The sequence below is a fragment of the Tursiops truncatus genome, chromosome 6, assembly GCF_011762595.2.
Source record: "Tursiops truncatus isolate mTurTru1 chromosome 6, mTurTru1.mat.Y, whole genome shotgun sequence".
NCBI lineage: Eukaryota > Metazoa > Chordata > Mammalia > Artiodactyla > Delphinidae > Tursiops > Tursiops truncatus.
The window spans coordinates 49,357,234-49,375,132 of NC_047039.1; the positions used below are offsets into that span (position 1 = coordinate 49,357,234).

Here is a 17,899-nt window from a genome sequence, read left to right on the forward strand (position 1 = left end):
AGGTTATGCTCTGTGGTTTTTAATGCCAGATTCTGACACTTGGCAAAAGTCCTTTATTTGGGGATATATTAAACTTATTTAAGATTAATTCGTTTATGTAATTGGACAAGAGACGAAGCAAACTTGAAAACTCAAATCTTAAAATGAACCTGCTTTGTTTCAGATGGATGTTACCAAAAAAGTTTCTGAGAAGAAAAATCTGCTGTTGCAGAATTTAGCTGTATCTGATTCAGGGGGCAGAGGAATCAAGAATTCATCAAGACTCTCCTCCCCACGGTCCAGGCAGCTGGTCGACTAGGCCGTTGGCCCTCAAGCAGTGCCTTGTCCCTTATTTAGCTCTGGGGAGTGCCTGGCAGACATGAGGGCTGTAGAAATGGACTTGGGGGGCAGACGGGTAAAATTACTTTAGAAGGTGCACTTCCTACCTGTACGAATCCTCTTCTCCTGGGGCTTGTGGATGGAAGAGTTTTAAAGGGTGGATGGATAGTTTGTGAGGAAGGATGGTTGAGACGTCAGAGGCCTGCAATGTGAGTCACAAAAGAGTCTAGAATGGGCTTTTGGCTTAGATGGAAGTAGGCTCTGTGCAGCAGTCCCAGAAGACTTGCACAAGAAGAGGTTCAGACAACAGAAAGTAATCCTAAGCAATTGTACAGTGGGTTTCCACTGAAAGTGATTTTTGCTGAATTTGGAGGATATAAAGTTGTAAGCATTGAATCTCTGAATGAAGTTCATCCATCTGAAGGATCTTCAAGATGGCACAGGAGTAAGACGTGGAGATCACCTTCCTCCCCATAAATACATCAAAAATACATCTACATGTGGAACAACTCCTACAGAACACCTACGGAACACAGGCAGAAGACCTCAGAATTACCAAAAGGCAAGAACTCCCCATGTACCTGGCCATGTCGCTGACAGGGTCTTGGTGCTCCGGCCAGGTGTCAGGCCTGAGCCTCTGAGGTGGGAGAGCTGAGTTCATGACATCTGTCCACCAGAGACTTCCCGGCCCCTCATAATATCAATAGGTGAGAGTTCTCCCATAGATCTCCATCTCAATGCTAAGACCCAGCTCCACTCACCGACCAGCAAGCTACAGTGCTGGACACCCCATGCCAAACAACTAGCAAGAAAGGAACACAACCCCACCCATTAGCAGAGAGGCTGCCTAAAATCATAATAAGTTCAAAGACACCCCAAAACACACCACCAGACGCAGTCCTGCACACCAGAAAGATAAGATCCAGCCTCATTCATCAGAACACAGGCACCAGTTCCCTCCAAAAGGAAGCCTACACAACCCACTGAACCAAACTTACCCAGTGGGAGGAGACACCAAAAACAACAGGAACTATGAACTTGCAGCCTGTGAAAAGGAGACCCCAAACACAGTAAGTTAAGCAAAATGAAAAGACAGAGAAATACAAAGCAGCTGATGGAGCAAGGTAAAACCCACCAAACCAAACAAATGAAGAGGAAATAGGCAGTCTACCTGAAAAAGAATTCAGAGTAATGATAGTAAAGATTATCCAAAATCTTGGAAATAGAATGGAGAGAATAAAAGAAACATTTAACAAGGACCTAGAAGAACTAAAGAGCAAACAAACAAGGATGAACAACACAGTAAATGAAATTAAAAATTCTCTAGAAGGAATCAGTAGCAGAATAACTGAGGCAGAAGAAAGGATAAGGGACCTGGAAGATAAAATAGTGGAAATAACTACCACAGAGTAGAATACAGAGAAAAGAATGAAAAGAATTGAGAACAGTCTCAGAGACCTCTGGGAGAATATCAAGTGCACCAACATTTCAATTATAGGGGGCTCAGAAGAAGAGAAAAAGAAAGGGACTGAGAAAATATTTCAAGAGATTATATTGAAAACTTCCCTCATATGGGAAAGGAAATTGTCAATCAACTCCAGGAAGCACAGAGTCCCATACAGGATAAATCCAAGGAGAACCACGCCAAGACACATATTAATCAAAAAATCAAAAATTAAATACAAAGAAAAAATATTGAAAGCAGCAAGGGAAAAGCAACAAATAACATAAAAAGGAATTCCCATAAGGTTAACAGCTGATCTTTCAGCAGAAATTCTGCAAGCCAGAAGGGAGTGGCAGGACATATTTAAAGTGATGAAAGGGAAAAACCTACAACCAAGATTATTCTACCCAGCAGGAATCTCATTCGGATTCAATGGAGAAATTAAAACCTTTACAGACAAGCAAAAGTTAAGAGAATTCAGTACCACAAAACCAGCTTTACAACAAATGCTAAAGGTACTTCTGCAGGCTTGAAACACCAGAGAAGGAAAAGACATACAACTACCCAAAACAATTAAGAAAATGGTAGTAGGAACATACATGTTGATAATTACCTTAAATGTAAATGGATTAAATGCTCCAACCAAAAGACACAGACTGGCTGAATGGATAGAAAAACAAGGCCTATATATATGCTGCCTACAAGAGACCCACTTCAGACCTAGGGACATGTACAGACTGAAAGTGAGGGCATGGAAAAAGATGTTCCCTACAAATGGAAATCAAAAGAAAGCTGGAGTAGCATTTCTTATATCAGACAAATTAGACTTTAAAATAAAGACTATTACAAGAGACAAAGAAGGACACTACAGAATGATCAAGGGATCAATCCAAGAAGAAGATATAACAATTTAAAATATTTATGCACCCAACATTGGAGCACCACAATACACAAGGCAAATGCTAACAGCCATAAAAGGGGGAATTGACAGTAACACAATCACAGTAGGGGAATTTTAACACCCCACTTTCACCAATGGATAGATCATCCAAAATGAAAAAATATAAGGAAACACAAGCTTTAAATGACACAACAGACCAGACAGACTTAATTGATATTTTTAGGACATTCCACCTGAAAGTGGAAGAATATACTTTCTTCTCAAGTGTACATGGAATGTTCTCCAGAATAGACCACATATTGGGTCACAAATCAAGTCTTGGAAAATGTAAGAAAACTAAATAGTATCAAGCATCTTTTCTGACCACAACACTATGAGACTAGAAATCAATTACAGGAAAAAAACCAGTAAAAAACACAAATCCATGGAGGCTAAACAGTGCACTGCTAAATAAGCAAGAGATCACTGAAGAAATCAAAGAAGAAATAAAAAAAACCCGAGAAACAAATGACAATGAAAACACGACAATCCAAAACCTATGGGAAGCGGCAAAAGGAGTTCTAAGAGGGAAGTACATAGGATTTCAAGTTCACCTCAAGAAACAAGAAAAATCTCAAATAAACAATGTAACCTTACACCTAAAGCAACTAGAAAAAGAAAAACAAAGAAAACCCAAAGTTAGGAGAAGGAAAGAAATCATAAAGATCAGAATAGAAAGAAATGAAATACAAAAGAAGAAAATGATAGCAAAGATCAATAAAACTAAAATTTGGTTCTTTGAGAAGATAGACAAAATTGATAAAGCTTTAGCCAGACACATCAAGAAAAAAAGGGAGAGGACTCAAATCAATGAAATTAGAAATGAAAAAGGAGATATTACAACTGACACTGCAGAAATATAAAAGATCATAAGAGACTATTATAAGCAACTATATGCCAATAAAATGGACAACCTGGAAGAAAGGGACAAATTCTTGGAAAAGTACAACTTTCCAAGACTGAACAAGGAAAAATTAGAAAATATAAACAGACCAATCACAGGTAATGAAATTGAAACTAATTAAAAATCTTCCAGGGCTTCCCTGGTGGCACAGTGTTTAAGAAAATGCCTGCCAATGCAGGGGACATGGGTACGATCCCTGGTACGGGAAGATCCCAAGTGCTGCAGAGCAACTAAGCCTATGTGCCACAACTACTGAGCCTGTGCTCTAGAGTCTGTGCGCCACAACTACTGAAACCTGCGCGCCTAAGAGCCTGTGCTGCACAGCAAGAGAAGCCACCAAAATGAGAAGCCTGTGCACTGCAAAAAGAGTAGCCCCTCTTCGCCGCAACTGGACAAAGCCCGCATGCAGCAATGAAGACACAAAAAGGCCAAAAATAATCATCAATAAATAAAATAAATACATTTATAGAAAACAAAATCTTCCAGCAGAGAGGGTGTGGAGAAAATGGAACCCTCTTGCACTGTTGGTGGGAATGTAAATTGATACAGCTACTATGGAGAACAGTATGGAGGTTCCTTAAAAAACTAAAAATAGAACTACCATACGACCCAGAAATCCCACTACTGGGCATATACCCTGAGAAAACCATAATGCAAAAAGAGTCATGCACCACAATGTTCATTGTAGCACTATTTACAGTAGCCAGGACATGGAAGCAACCTAAGTGTCCATCAACAGATGAACGGATAAAGAAGATGTGGCACATATATACAAAGTAATATTACTCAGCCATAAAAAGAAATTCAGTTATTTGTAGTGAGGTGGATGGACCTAGAGTCTGTCATACAGAGTGAAGTAAGTCAGATATAGAAAAACAAATATCATATGCTAACACATATATATGGAATCTAAAAAAAAAAAAGGTTCTGAAGAACCTAGGGGCAGGACAGGAATAAAGACATAGAGACTGGACTTGAGGACACAGGGAGTGGGAAGGGTAAGCTGGGACGAAGTGAGAGAGTAGCACTGATACATATACACTACCAAATGTAAAACAGATAGCTAGTGGGAAGCAGCTGCATAGCACAGCAAGATCAACTTGGTACTTTGTGACCACCTAGAGGGGTGGGATAGGGAGAGTGGGAGGGAGACACAAGATATGGGGATATATGTATATGTATAGCTGATTCACTTTGTTATAAAGCAGAAATTAACACAACGTTGTAAAGCAATTATACTCCAATAAAGATGTTAAGAAAAATAAAAAAACATAAAAAAAAATCTTCTAGCAAATAGAAGTCCAGGACCAGATGGCTTCACAGGTGAATTCTATCAAACATTTAGAGAAGAGTTAACACCTACCCTCCTCAAACTCTTCCAAAAAATTGCAGAGGGAGGAACAATCTCAAACTCGTTTTATGATGCCATCATCACCCTGATACCAAAACTAGACAAAGATACTACAAAAAAAGAAAATTATAGACCAATATCAATGATGAACATAGATGCAAAAATATTCAATAAAATACTAGCAAATAGAATCCGACAACACATGAAAAGGATCATACACGATGATCAAGTGGGATTATCCCAGGGATGCAAGGATTCTTCAATAAACGTAAAACAATCAATGTGATACACCATATTAACAAATTAAAGAATAAAAACCATATGAACATCTCAATAGATGTAGAAAAAGTTTCTGACAAAATTCAACACCCAATTATGATAAAAACACTCCAGAAACTGGGCACAGAAGGAACCTCCCTCGACATAATAAAAGGTATATATGACAAACCCACAGCAAATATCATTGTCAATGGTAAAAAACTGAAAGCATTTCTTCTAAGATCAGGAACAAGACAAGGATGTCCACTCTTGCCACTATTATTCAACATAGTTTTGGAAGCTTTAGCCACTACAATCAGAGAAGAAAAAGAAATAAAAGGAAACCAAATCAGAAAAGAAGAAGTAAAACTGTCACTGTTTGCTGATGATATGATACTATACATAGAAAATCCCAAAGATGTGACCAGAAAACTACTAGAGCTAATCAATGAATTTGGTAAAGTAGCAGGATACAAAATTAATGCACAGAAATTTCTTGCATTACACTATACACTAACATTATACACTAACAAAGAAAGATCAGAAAGAGAATTTAAGGAAACAATTCCATTTACCGTCGCAACAAAAAAATAAAATACCTAGGAATAAACCTACCTAATGAGGCAAAAGACCGGTAATCAGAACACTATAAAACACTGATGAAAGAAATCAAAGATAACATAAAGAGATGGAAAGATACACCACGCTCCTGGATTGGAAGAATCAATACTGTGAAAATGACTATACTACCCAAAGCAATCTACAGGTTCAATGCAATCCCTATCAAATTACCAATGGCAATTTTCACAGAACTAGAACTAGAAATTTTACAATTTGTATGGAAACACAAAAGACCCTGCATAGCGAAAGCAATCTTGAGTAAGAAAAACGGAGCTGGAGGAATCCAGCTCCCTGACTTCAGACTATACTATAAAGCTACACTAATCAAGACAGTATGGTACTGGCACAAAAACAGAAATATAGATCAATGGAACAGGATAGAAAGTCCAGAGGTAAACCCATGCACATATGGTCACCTTACCTATGATAAAGGAGTCAGGAATATACACAGTGGAGAAAAGACAGCCTCTTTAATAAGTGGTTCTGGGAAAAATGGATAGACAAATCAAAAAGAATGAAATTAAAACACACCCTAACACCCTACACAAAAATAAACTCAAAATGGATTAAAGACCTAAATGTAAGGCCAGACACTATAAAACTCTTAGAGGAAAACATAGGTGGAACACTCTATGACATAAGTCACAGGTAGATCCTTTTTGACCCACCTCCTGGAGAAATGGAAATGAAAACAAAAATAAACAAATGGGACCTAATGAAACTTCAAAGCTTTTGCACAGCAAAGGAAACCTTGAACAAGACGAAAAGACAACCCTCAGAATGGGAGAAAATATTTGCAAACGAAGCAACTGACAAAGGATTCATCTCCGAAATATGCAAGCAGTGGGCTTCCCTGGTGGTGCAGTGGCTGAGAGTCCGCCTGCCGATGCAGGGGACATGGGTTCGTGCCCTGGTCCGGGAAGATCCCACATGCCATGGAGTGGCTGCACCCATGAGCCATGGCCACTGAGCCTGCGCATCCGGAGCCTGTGCTCCACAACAGGAGAGGCCACAACAGTGAGAGGCCCCCGTATCGCAAAAAAAAAAAAAAAAAAAATATATATATATATATACAAGCAGCTCATGCAGCTCAAGAAAACAAACAACCCAATCCAAAAATGGGCAGAAGACCTAAAAAGACATTTCTCCAAAGAAGATATACAGATTACCGATAAACACATGAAAGAATGCTCAGTATCACTAATCATTAGAGGAATGCAAATCAAAACTACAATGAAGTATCACCTCACACTGGTCAGAATGGCCATCATCAAAAAATCTACAAACAATAAATGCTGGAGAGGGTGTGGAGAAAAGGGTACTCTCCTGCACTGTTGGTGGGAATTTAAATTGATACAGCCAGTATGGAGAACAGTATGGAGTTTCCTTAAAAGCTAAAAATAGAACTACCGTATGACCCAGCAATCCCGCTACTGGGCATATACACCGAGAAAACCATAATTCAAAAAGATACACGTACCACAATATTCCCTGCAGCACTATTTACAGTAGCCAGTACGTGGAAGAAACCTAAATGTCCATCAATAGATGAATGGATAAAGAAGATGTGGAGCATATATACAATGGAATATTACTTGGCCGTAGAAAGGAATGAAATTGAGTTTTTGGTAGTGAGGTGGATGGACCTAGAATCTGTCATACAGAGTGAAGTAAGTCAGAAAGAGAAAAACAAATATCGTATGCTAACCCATATATATGGAATTGAAAAAAAGCGGTACTGATGAACCTAGTGGCAGGGCAGGAATAAAGACACAGATGTAGAGAATGGACTTGAGGGTACAGGGTGGGAAGGGGAAGCTGGGATGAAGTGAGAGAGTAGCACTGACATATATACACTACCAAATTGTAAAATGGATGGCTAGTGCGAAGCTGCTGCATAGCACAAGGAGATCAACTTGATGCTTTGTGATGACCTAGAGGGGTGCGATAGGGAGGCTCAAGAAAGAGGGGATATGGGGATATATGTATACATATAACTGATTCACTTTGTTGTATAGCAGAAACTAACACAACATTGTAAAGCATTTATAGTCCAATAAAGATATGAAAAAAAAAAAAAAAAGAGTCTGCCTGCCAATGCAGGGGACATGGGTTTGAGCCCTGGTCCAGGAAGATCCCACATCTTGCAGAGCTACTAATCCTGCGTGCCGCAACTACTGAGCCTGCGCTCTAGAGCTCGTGAGCCACAACTACTGAGCCCACGACCCACAACTACTGAGCCTACGACCCACAACTACTGAAGCCTGCACACCTAGAGCCTGTGCTCCGCAACGAGAAGCCGCCATAATGAGAAGCCCGTGCACCACAATGAAGAGTAGCCTCTGCTAGCCACAACTAGAGAAAGCCTGCGTGCAGCAACGAAGACCCAACGCACCCAAAAAGAAGAAAAAATTAAGATTCTTTCATGTTATATTGTGTGTCAATATTTCACTAATATTGGTGATTTAATAATATTCCTTGTATGAATATATCACAATCTGTTTATCCGCTCACTAACAAACGGACATTTCTGTTGTTTCTACCTTTTGACTATTATTAATAATGCTGCTATGAATAATACTGCCTTAACATTGACTGTCTTCTTATATGGTGTCTTAAGGTAAGATAGAGGCAAGAGATTGGGTTTTCTCATTTCTTTTCTGAGCATGCACATAGCTCTATGAATGCATGTGTCCTCTAGATTCGCAAGAATATGTCAGAGCCTTTCAAAACTCTTATGGGCATCTCATTCCCCATTCAAGCTATTTGGTTAATATATTGTTTGACGAAAACTGGAATCCATCACCCTCAGGCAACCTGAAGTTAAGACACTTGCCTGTACTGTAGCTGACAACCCCATCCACCAACCCCTCCCTGCCAAGAAGAGAGTTGTCCACACTGAATGAGATCAGAGTGGCTGGGGTCTTCCAGAGAACCAATGGATAGAGCAAATAATGACAATTAATTGGGAATGAGGCTTTCAAGGAGTTCCAGTTCCATTCTGCTTCTTCTGGTAGCTGCCAGGATGCATGGGGAACATTCACTATTATTTTTCCAAGACTATTGCTGACCTGGGACAAATTAAAATGCCTGTTCCATCAAAGTTTCCTGTTCTTATCTAGACACATTTGTTTTTCTTGAATTAACACTCCTTAGATCCTTGCAAGTATGGTTAATTTCCAGAGTTTCACTGAAGAATTGTAAGTGATCCCTAATATGCACACAGAGTCTCTATAAAATGTTTTATAGTTTTCATGTAAAATACCTCTGCTTGATCTTCAATCTTTTTAAAGATAAGGAATTCATCTTTTCAGCTTAGAAAACCTGTAACTTCCTTGAACCATCTATTAATTCCCTTAGGAATATTACATTAACGCTTAGAAGACTTGGTTCTGTACCCAGTGTTATGAAAATGTTGATTCTCAACAATTTTTGCCCTTTTTCCCATTGTTTTTATGGAAGAGTAAATTTTCAAAGTCCTTACACTAATAGTGATATATTCTACAACATGGATGAACTTTGAAAACATTATGCTAAGTGAAAGAAGCCAGACACAAAAGGCCAGGTATTGTTGATTCCATCTATATTAAATGTCTAGAATACGCAAATCCAAATAAACAGAATGTAGATTAGTGATTGCCTAGGGATCAGAGAGATGGAGAAATGGAAGGATGGTAAGCAAAGGGTTCAGGGTCTCTTTTTGACGTTATGAAAATGTTCTAAAATTGATTTTGGTGATGGTTGCACAACTTTGTCCATATTGTAACAACCACTGAATTAAATGATAGAATTGTCTGGTATGTGAATTACGTTTCATTAAAGTTACTGCCAAAAATAATAATAGTGGGTGATTTTACCCACTCTCAATAATTGATACTTCATTTACCTCACTCTCAATAATTGACAAAACTGAACAGAAAACCACAAACAACAGAAGAGTTGAACATCAGTATTAACCAACTACATGTAAGAGATATATATAGAACACCCAACCCAACAACAGCAAAATACAAATTCTTATCAAGTGCAAATGGAACATTCTCCAAGATCTACTATATGTTAGGTCACAAAACAAGTCTTAATACATTTATAAAAACCAGATCATAGAAAGTAACTTCCAGTGTAAGTGTGGAACATGGGTCAAGATTGGGTATAAGTCCACTCTTGGAATCAAGGCCAAACACAGTTCCTGTTAGTACAACTAGTATACCACTAATCTTTTATAAGTAAAACATTTCTAAGCATTGCTTGAATCAAACCACTAGATATTGGAAGTAGAGAATTTATAATTCAAAATTATGTGTGATAGTGGTTTAAAAAGTATTTTCTAGAATGATGAAAATATTACTTCTGTGTAAACAATAAATCATTCCTTATACACACAAATACCTTTAAGAATGGATACTTGAGCAGTCTCCCAAGGCAATAGAAATAAAAGCAAAAATAAACAATAATATTGGGAACTAATCAAACTTACAAGCTTTTGCACAGCAAAGGAAACCATAAATAAAACAAAAAGACAACCTACCAACTGGGAGAAAATATTTGCAAGTGGTGTGACCAACAGAAGCTTAATTTCCAAAATATACAAACAGATCATACAATTCAATAACAACAAAGGCAAAGAAAAATTCAATCAAAAAAGGGCAGAAGACCTAAGTAGACATTTCTCCAAAGAAGACATACAGATGGCTCATAGGCACATGAAAAGATGCTCATCATTGTTAATTATTAGAGAAATGAAAATCAAAACTGCAATGAGGTACCAACTCACACCAGTCAGAATGGCCACCATCAAAAATTTACAAATAACAAATGCTGGAGAGGGTGTGGAGAAAAGGGAATCCTCTTACACTGATGGTGGGAATGTACATTGTTGTAACCACTATGGAAAATAGTATGGAGGTTCCTCTAAAAACTAAAAATGGAGTTGCCATGTGATCCAGCAATCCCACTCCTGAGGATATACCCAGACAAAACTATAATTCAAAAAGATACATGCACCCCTATGTTCAGAGCAGCACTATTTACAATAGCCAAGACATGGAAACAACCTAAATGTCCATTGACAGATGAATGGATAAAGATGTGGTACACACACACACACACACACACACACACACACACACACACACACACACTGGAATATTACTCAGCCATTAAAAAGAATGAAATAATGCCATTTGCAGCAACACAGTTGGACCTAGGGATTTTCATACTAAGAGAAGTAGGTCAGAAAGAGAAAGTCAAATACCATATGATATCACTTATATATGAAATCTAAAATACAACACAAATGAACATATCTATGAAACAGAAGAGACACAGAGAACTTGTGGTTGCCAAGGGGGAGGAGGGGTAGGGAAAGGAAGGATTGGGAGTTTGGAATTAGTAGACGCAAACTATTATATACAGGATGGATAAACAAGGTCCTGCTGTATAGCACAGGGATTACATTCAATTCCTTGTGATAAAACCATAACAGAAAGGCATATGAAAAAGAATATATATGTATAATTGAGTCACTTTGCTGTCAGCAGAAATTAACACAACATTGTAAATCGACTATACTTCAATAAAAAATTTTTAAAAAGAATAGAGACTTAAGGAATAATCTGTTCTTTTTTATTTGCCTTAAGATTAAATTATGATAACCAGCAGTAAGGTATACTGTGTCTAAAAATTGTTACAGAAAACTCAGCTCACCTGAGTAAAAATATATGTGCTAAAGGAACACATTAATATAGATATTTAAATTAAAATCTTCACATTTTATACTAGTATTTGCGAAGAAGAGCTGGGGCAATTACTAGTTAATAATGTGATTTATAATGATAAATGGAAAGTTTTAGACATGGGCAAATGGGCGAGCTAAATGAATTTATGGAGCCTGCTTTTAAAATCTAAGATATAACAGAATAAATATGACATAAAAATTTTAAGGTAAAGAAAAAAACTAAGTGGAAAAGGAATTCTAGTAAAATACTTGTCAAAAGATTTGGAGTTCTCCTTAATAAGACCTTATTTAAGAAATCTAGATATTAAACATTTCATCAGTTAGCAGTGTCTGGGAAATTTTTAAACTCATAGACATGTCTAACACAAATATGAACCAAACAACACATGTAAAACAAAATATCCGTTTTTATAATATAGTCTACTGGAATTTATTTGTAAAGTTCCCTTTACCTTTATTGTCTGTCTGCTTGTTTGAAACCGCTGATCAGACACTTGCTGCTGGTGAAGGAGCTTTTCATTGACTTCTTTATATTCTTTAATAGACAGTTCTGCTGCTTTTTTGGCATTCAAAAGTACACTGTTCTGTTGTTGCAAGGATACTATACGTTCTCGTAATAAAATAATACTGCTATTTGACTTGTGGGCCATTATATTTTTCCAGTTTTCTCTGTTAACTATACAAAAAGAATGTTAATAATTTTTTAAAAAATCTCATTAAATTAAAAAGACATTGTTAATTTCATATGTATTCTTACCTCTGGTAGGACCTGTCGTATGTGAACTCTTTTGAATATTACTATTCTTCTTTTGAAAAGTTGGTTTTTTGGCATTCTTGTGAAAATAATTCTAAATTTGAAAGTTTCATAAAAATTAGATTATTACTCAATAACAATTTCAAGTGAACCAACATAGTATACAATATTTCTTTACTTAAAAACATATTTGTGCAGAGTTAAAAAATAAGTCTGGACAATAAAATTCTATAATTGATGCCAAGAACTCATAAATGAACATAATATGTGCACTAATGTTGACCTAGCAGGTAGAAGATAAGAATACAAACATGAACCCAAAAGTAGTAGAAACTTAACCTATGAACAGTTTACAAAGCTAGGAGCAAAAATAGTAAAAGTGACAAAAATAAAATAACTATATTTAATAATGTATTCTCTGGGAATTTAGTTCCTTTTCTCAAATACTGTTCTCCATTGTAGAATGACAAATCCCTTCTTATAAATGAAGCTAAAATAATGTTGATGAAAATAAAGTAACTTTCCTTGAATCTGTATCTTTTCCTCATGACATTCCAACACACTGAGACTAAATAAAATGAAGCCATGTTGACTTTTGTTCCAAACTGTTTCACCGATCTATAAAAGCTTTCCCAAAACAAAAACTTAAATAGGAATATGTTTCAAAATATTATAAATCCTAATAATAAAATATGTTGTTTTGTTTAAGAATTTATTGCCCGGGAAACAGGAAAAATATCAACCTAGAAAACTATTTCTTTAAAAAAAGGAATTTTTTTCAAACAACCCAATTCAGGAACATATAAATAATTATAATAAAAATGGAAGGAAAAAATAAATTTGACCAAATGTTACTTTGACAACGAGCCATATATTTTATATCAACAGATATATAAACTATACTATATTATACATAAGGCATGGCCCTAAAGTAATACAACTGATTTATTAACACAAATACCAGAAACTTCTAACTAAGATAGGGTTTTCCTTTAAACGAATTACTTTCCTTTAAACGAACTATGTTTCATTAAATATCTCATTTGAACTTGTCTTCAGAACCAGTATATAAGATATATTTTTAAATGTTTCATTCCCTTATTAAGATTCAGTTAACATTATGCACTGGTCATGTATCTACCACTATAAAAAGATCCAAAATAGAACTATCAAATTACCAATATTAGTTACCAGACTTGATATCAAATTAACTGGACCTAAAATAAAAAAGAGGCTTCCATTTCCAGTATTATTATTGATCAGAAATCCATAAATATTCTTATACTTTTGAAGGAAGCACACTTAAAGCATGTTTTAAACATGACAAAGTGTTAAGGGAAATTCTCAGGCCAAAAATAAAGTAAAGCAAGAATTCAGAAGGATTTCCCTGGCGGTCCAGTGGTTATGATTCCAGGCTTTCACTGCTGGGGCCCCAGGTTCAATCTCAGGGACTAAGATCCCACAAGCCGTGTGGTGCAGTGAAAAAAAAAAAGAATCCAGAGAGACAAGTGACAAGCAAAGTGGCTAGCAAAATATAGGACAAGTCATAATCCCTTGTGACCTTGAAATTCAATTTAAATACCAAAGCAGAATATAGGAGGAAAGGAAAGAAAGCCTAGGCCCCAGCTCCAGATGAGAAATTGGAAGTCACAAAGCTAGGGCACTGTATATAGCAATGGCCTGTACCTTTTTTATTGCTGAGTAGTATTCTATGGTATCGATGTATCATAGTTTGATTAACCATTCAGCTATTAAAGAAAATTTTGGTCGTTGCAGTTTTTAGCTATTAAAAATAAAGCTGTTATGACCATTCATGTACAAGCTTTTTAGGTAAACATAAATTTTCATTTCTATAAGTGTCCAAGAGTGAGAAAGCTGGGTTGTATGGTGAGCATATGATTAATTTTTTTTTTTTAAAGAAACTGCCTACTGTTTCCCAGAGTGCTATACCACTTTATATTCACACAAGCACTGCATAAGAGATCCAGTTTCTCTGCATCCTTGTTAGCACTTGGTATTGTCGCTATTTTTTATTTTAGGTGTTCTAACAGATGTGTATCTCATCAGCGTCTTAATCTGCATTTCCCTAATGGTTAATGATGTTGAATGTCTTTATGTGTGCGTACTTGCCATACATTTATTCTTTTCAGTGAAACGTCTGTTCATGTCTTTTGCCTGTTTTCTCCTTAGATTGTTTGATTTTCTACTGTTGAGCTTTAACAAAATCCTTATATATTCAAGATATCAGTCCTTTGTCAAATATATGATTTATAAATACTTCCTCCCAGTCTGTAGTATGTCTTTTTAATCCTCTTAATAGGGTCTTTCACAAAGCAAAAGTTCTTAATATTTCATGAAGTCAAAATTTGATGTTTTCTTTTAGGGATCATGCTTTTGATAACATGTCTAAAAATTCTTCAGCAAGTCTTAACTCCCAGAGATTTTCCTTATGGTTCCTTCTGAAAGTTTTATAATTTGTTTTACACTTATATCTGTGATCTATTTCAAGTTAATTTCTGCATAAGATGTGAGGTTTAGGTATAGGTTTGTTGTTTTTTGCCTAGGGATCTCCAGTTGTTCCAGCACTATTTGTTGAAAAGACTATCCTTCCTCTATTGAACTGCTTTTGCACACTTTTCAAAAATCAGTTGTTTTTCATACATGTGGAGCCACTTCTAAGTTCTATATCCATCATGTAAGTATTAAACCTTTCTTCCCCTCTTGGTGGGTGTTTGGTGTCACCAGTCCTGACATCAAATTGAGTGGTGGGGAATGATGACATCCTCTGTGGGGCAGACACAAAATAGTTATCTTATTTTTTGGTTAATTTCCCATTTGGTTCTTTTCTATATATTCTATTTCATTGATGAGAATTTCTATTTCATTCTTGAGATGTTCTATTTTTTCATTTGTTTCAAACCTGTTTGTAAATGCTTGTTGAAGCATTTTTAATGACAGCTACTTTAAAGTGCTGTCATATAATCTGATTGTCTATGTCATCTTGCTGTTACCTTCTGTTGTTTCCTTTTTTTCATGCAAGTTGAGGTGTTCCTGGTTGCTAGGTATAATGAGTGATTTTCAGTTATATCCTGGACATTTTGGGTATTATGTTTCAAGACTCCATATCTTATTTAAATCTTTTGTTTTAGCAGGCTTCCTCTGATGCCACACTCATGGGGCAAGGAGGACCACCTCATTACCGCCAGTTGGGGATAGAAGTGCAGTCTCTGCTGACACTCTGGTTGAGGAGGGGCACCTCATTACTCTTGGTGTGGGTGAAAGTTCAGGCTCCCCACAGACCTCTGCTAATACCACCCTGGTTGGGAAATGGAGCAGGACTTTGTTTCTGCTCCTAACTTGGCCTCTCTTTACACAGTGCGGAGGGTGTGGGAGGCTTTATAGATATGCGAGGTAATGTAAGTCCGAATTTCTGCAATTCACCTCTGAAATCTAGAGGAACCCTGCTAGGAAACAAAAGGGGCATCTCTTTATTGCTGGATAGAGGTAGATGTCCAGCTCCCCATGTGGTCTCTAATGACATAAATTGAGGGAGTCATTACCATTGGCCCCTCACTGGGCCCTGTTAGAAGGAGGAGGGATGCCTTCTTATAGCCAGGTGAGAGTGAAAGTGTAGGTTCCCCACTAGGTCTTTACTGGTGGGGGTAGCTGTAGGGTTGTAATTTTTTCTGTGGTGTTCGGCTAGAGTAGTACAGTTATTGTGTAAAAGTTTTCTGTCTTACTGGGCTGTCCATTTCCTAGTCCTTTGACTAGAGAGAACAGGGTTTTACAGGGGGCTTTTATCATCTAACCAACTGGCCTTTCCAAGTTGCAGGTTTCTTCAGCACCCAGGCCAGGATATGTCAGGCAAAATGAAAACCCAGAGAACTCACCAATCATGTTCTTCTTTCAGTGCTGAGATCCCTACCCAGTGTGTCTCCTCTCCACCTTTCAGAGTCTTCTCATAGTTTTATTATTAAATTTATATTTATACAGTCCCTATCAAAATCCCAAAGGATTGTTTGTGAGAAGCTGATTCTAAAGAGCCAAGGACCAAGAATACTGAAGAGACTCTTGAAAGAAAACAAGGTGGGAGACTTGCTCTATTATAAATCAGGAGTACTATACAATAATCTTAATCAGACAGTATGGTATAGATAAATATACTGATGGAACAGAAGAAAAAGTCTAGAGACATACCTGCATGTATATGCACGTGTGATTTACAGCAAAGTTGGTGCTGTTGAACAGTGGGGCAAAGTGTAAAACTTAATCCCTATCATTCATCACATGCAAAAATCAATGCCAGACAGACATAAAAATCAAAACAGTAAATCAGTTAAAATAGAAAAAGATAACAAGTAAGGTAGTATAAAATATATCTAAGTTGAAGTAGGTAAAAAATAATTACAGAGAACATAAAAAGTGTTATTCATACAGGAAAAAAATTGTTAAATTTGACCACAATAGAATTATGATGTTCTATTCCCCAAAAGATTCAAATAAAAAAGGTGAAAAGGCATAGCATGGAGTAGGGCAAGATATCTACAGTGTATATAATCAACATAAGGCTCATATGTAGCATATGTAAGAACTCCTACAGATGAATAAGAAAAAGACGGACAACTCATTTGTAAATGGCACAGAGTTGAGGAAGCAATTCACTGAAGACTTCCAAATGGTCAATAATTGTAAGAAAGTATTATTCAACACTTTATTAGTAATCACACAATGTAAACTAAACCCACAATGATATACCTCAACATACAAACAAAAGTGGCTAAGATAAGAAGGACTAACATAACAAATGTTGATGAGAAGCAGTAAAAACGTTTACAGCCTGTTGGTGGGTACAACACTTTGGAAAATAGCAGTATCACCGAAAATCGTAGAAACACATAGTCTATGGTGCAGTAATTCTATCCCCTAGGGATTTCATTACAGACATGTCCATACCAGTACAGTGGAAGACATTTACAAGAATATTCATTGCAACATTATTTGCAAGAAATCCAAACTGAAGCAACCCAAAATTCAGCAATAGAATGGATAAATAAATTGTGATATATTCGGACAATGAAATACTATATACAACAAAAAAAATGAATGAACTCCACATAACACTGAATAAAATAAGGCAAGAAACAAAAGAAGACATACCTTATAGATTCCATAAAGTTCAAAAGCAGGCAAAATTAACCATAATATTAGAAGAAATAAAATTATAAAGAAAAGAAGGGGAGTGATTAAAGGTAAGATAATGGTTACCTTTGGAGTGAGGGAGAAGTTCTACTATTTCCCAAACCCAACTGGTACAATTTGATCAACTGTTACTTTCTGACTGCCAACAATGTACACAGATCTACTCAAAGTAGTTTACACTAACACTCCCTTGTTTTATGAATAGAATTATGAGTTCCTTTTATTTATAAACTCATTAAGCAGCACAAAATCGACTACAAATAAACAAAATTCACAATAATATAATGTATAACAAAATAGTTTTCTGTAAAATCTATTTATCAACCAACCACTCAATCAGCAGGTACTTAGAATATAATTCTTCATCATGGTA

General features: G+C 36.5%; 1 protein-coding gene across 10 annotated transcripts in view; it reads right to left on the reverse strand.

Moving 5' to 3' along the window:
- CNTLN (centlein) overlaps positions 1–17,899 on the reverse strand; it is a 330,872-nt gene that overhangs the window by 75,477 nt on the left and 237,496 nt on the right. For 9 of the 10 annotated variants that reach the window (XM_019934875.3, XM_033858062.2, XM_019934873.3 and 6 more), the window contains 2 exons: positions 12,331–12,421; positions 12,026–12,249 (listed from right to left, as the gene is read on the reverse strand). The exons of the other annotated variant lie outside the window; for it this stretch is intronic. In XM_019934875.3, coding sequence (XP_019790434.1) covers positions 12,026–12,249; positions 12,331–12,421 — 315 coding nt within the window. The remainder of the gene's footprint in view (positions 1–12,025; positions 12,250–12,330; positions 12,422–17,899) is intronic. 10 annotated transcript variants of the gene reach the window in all.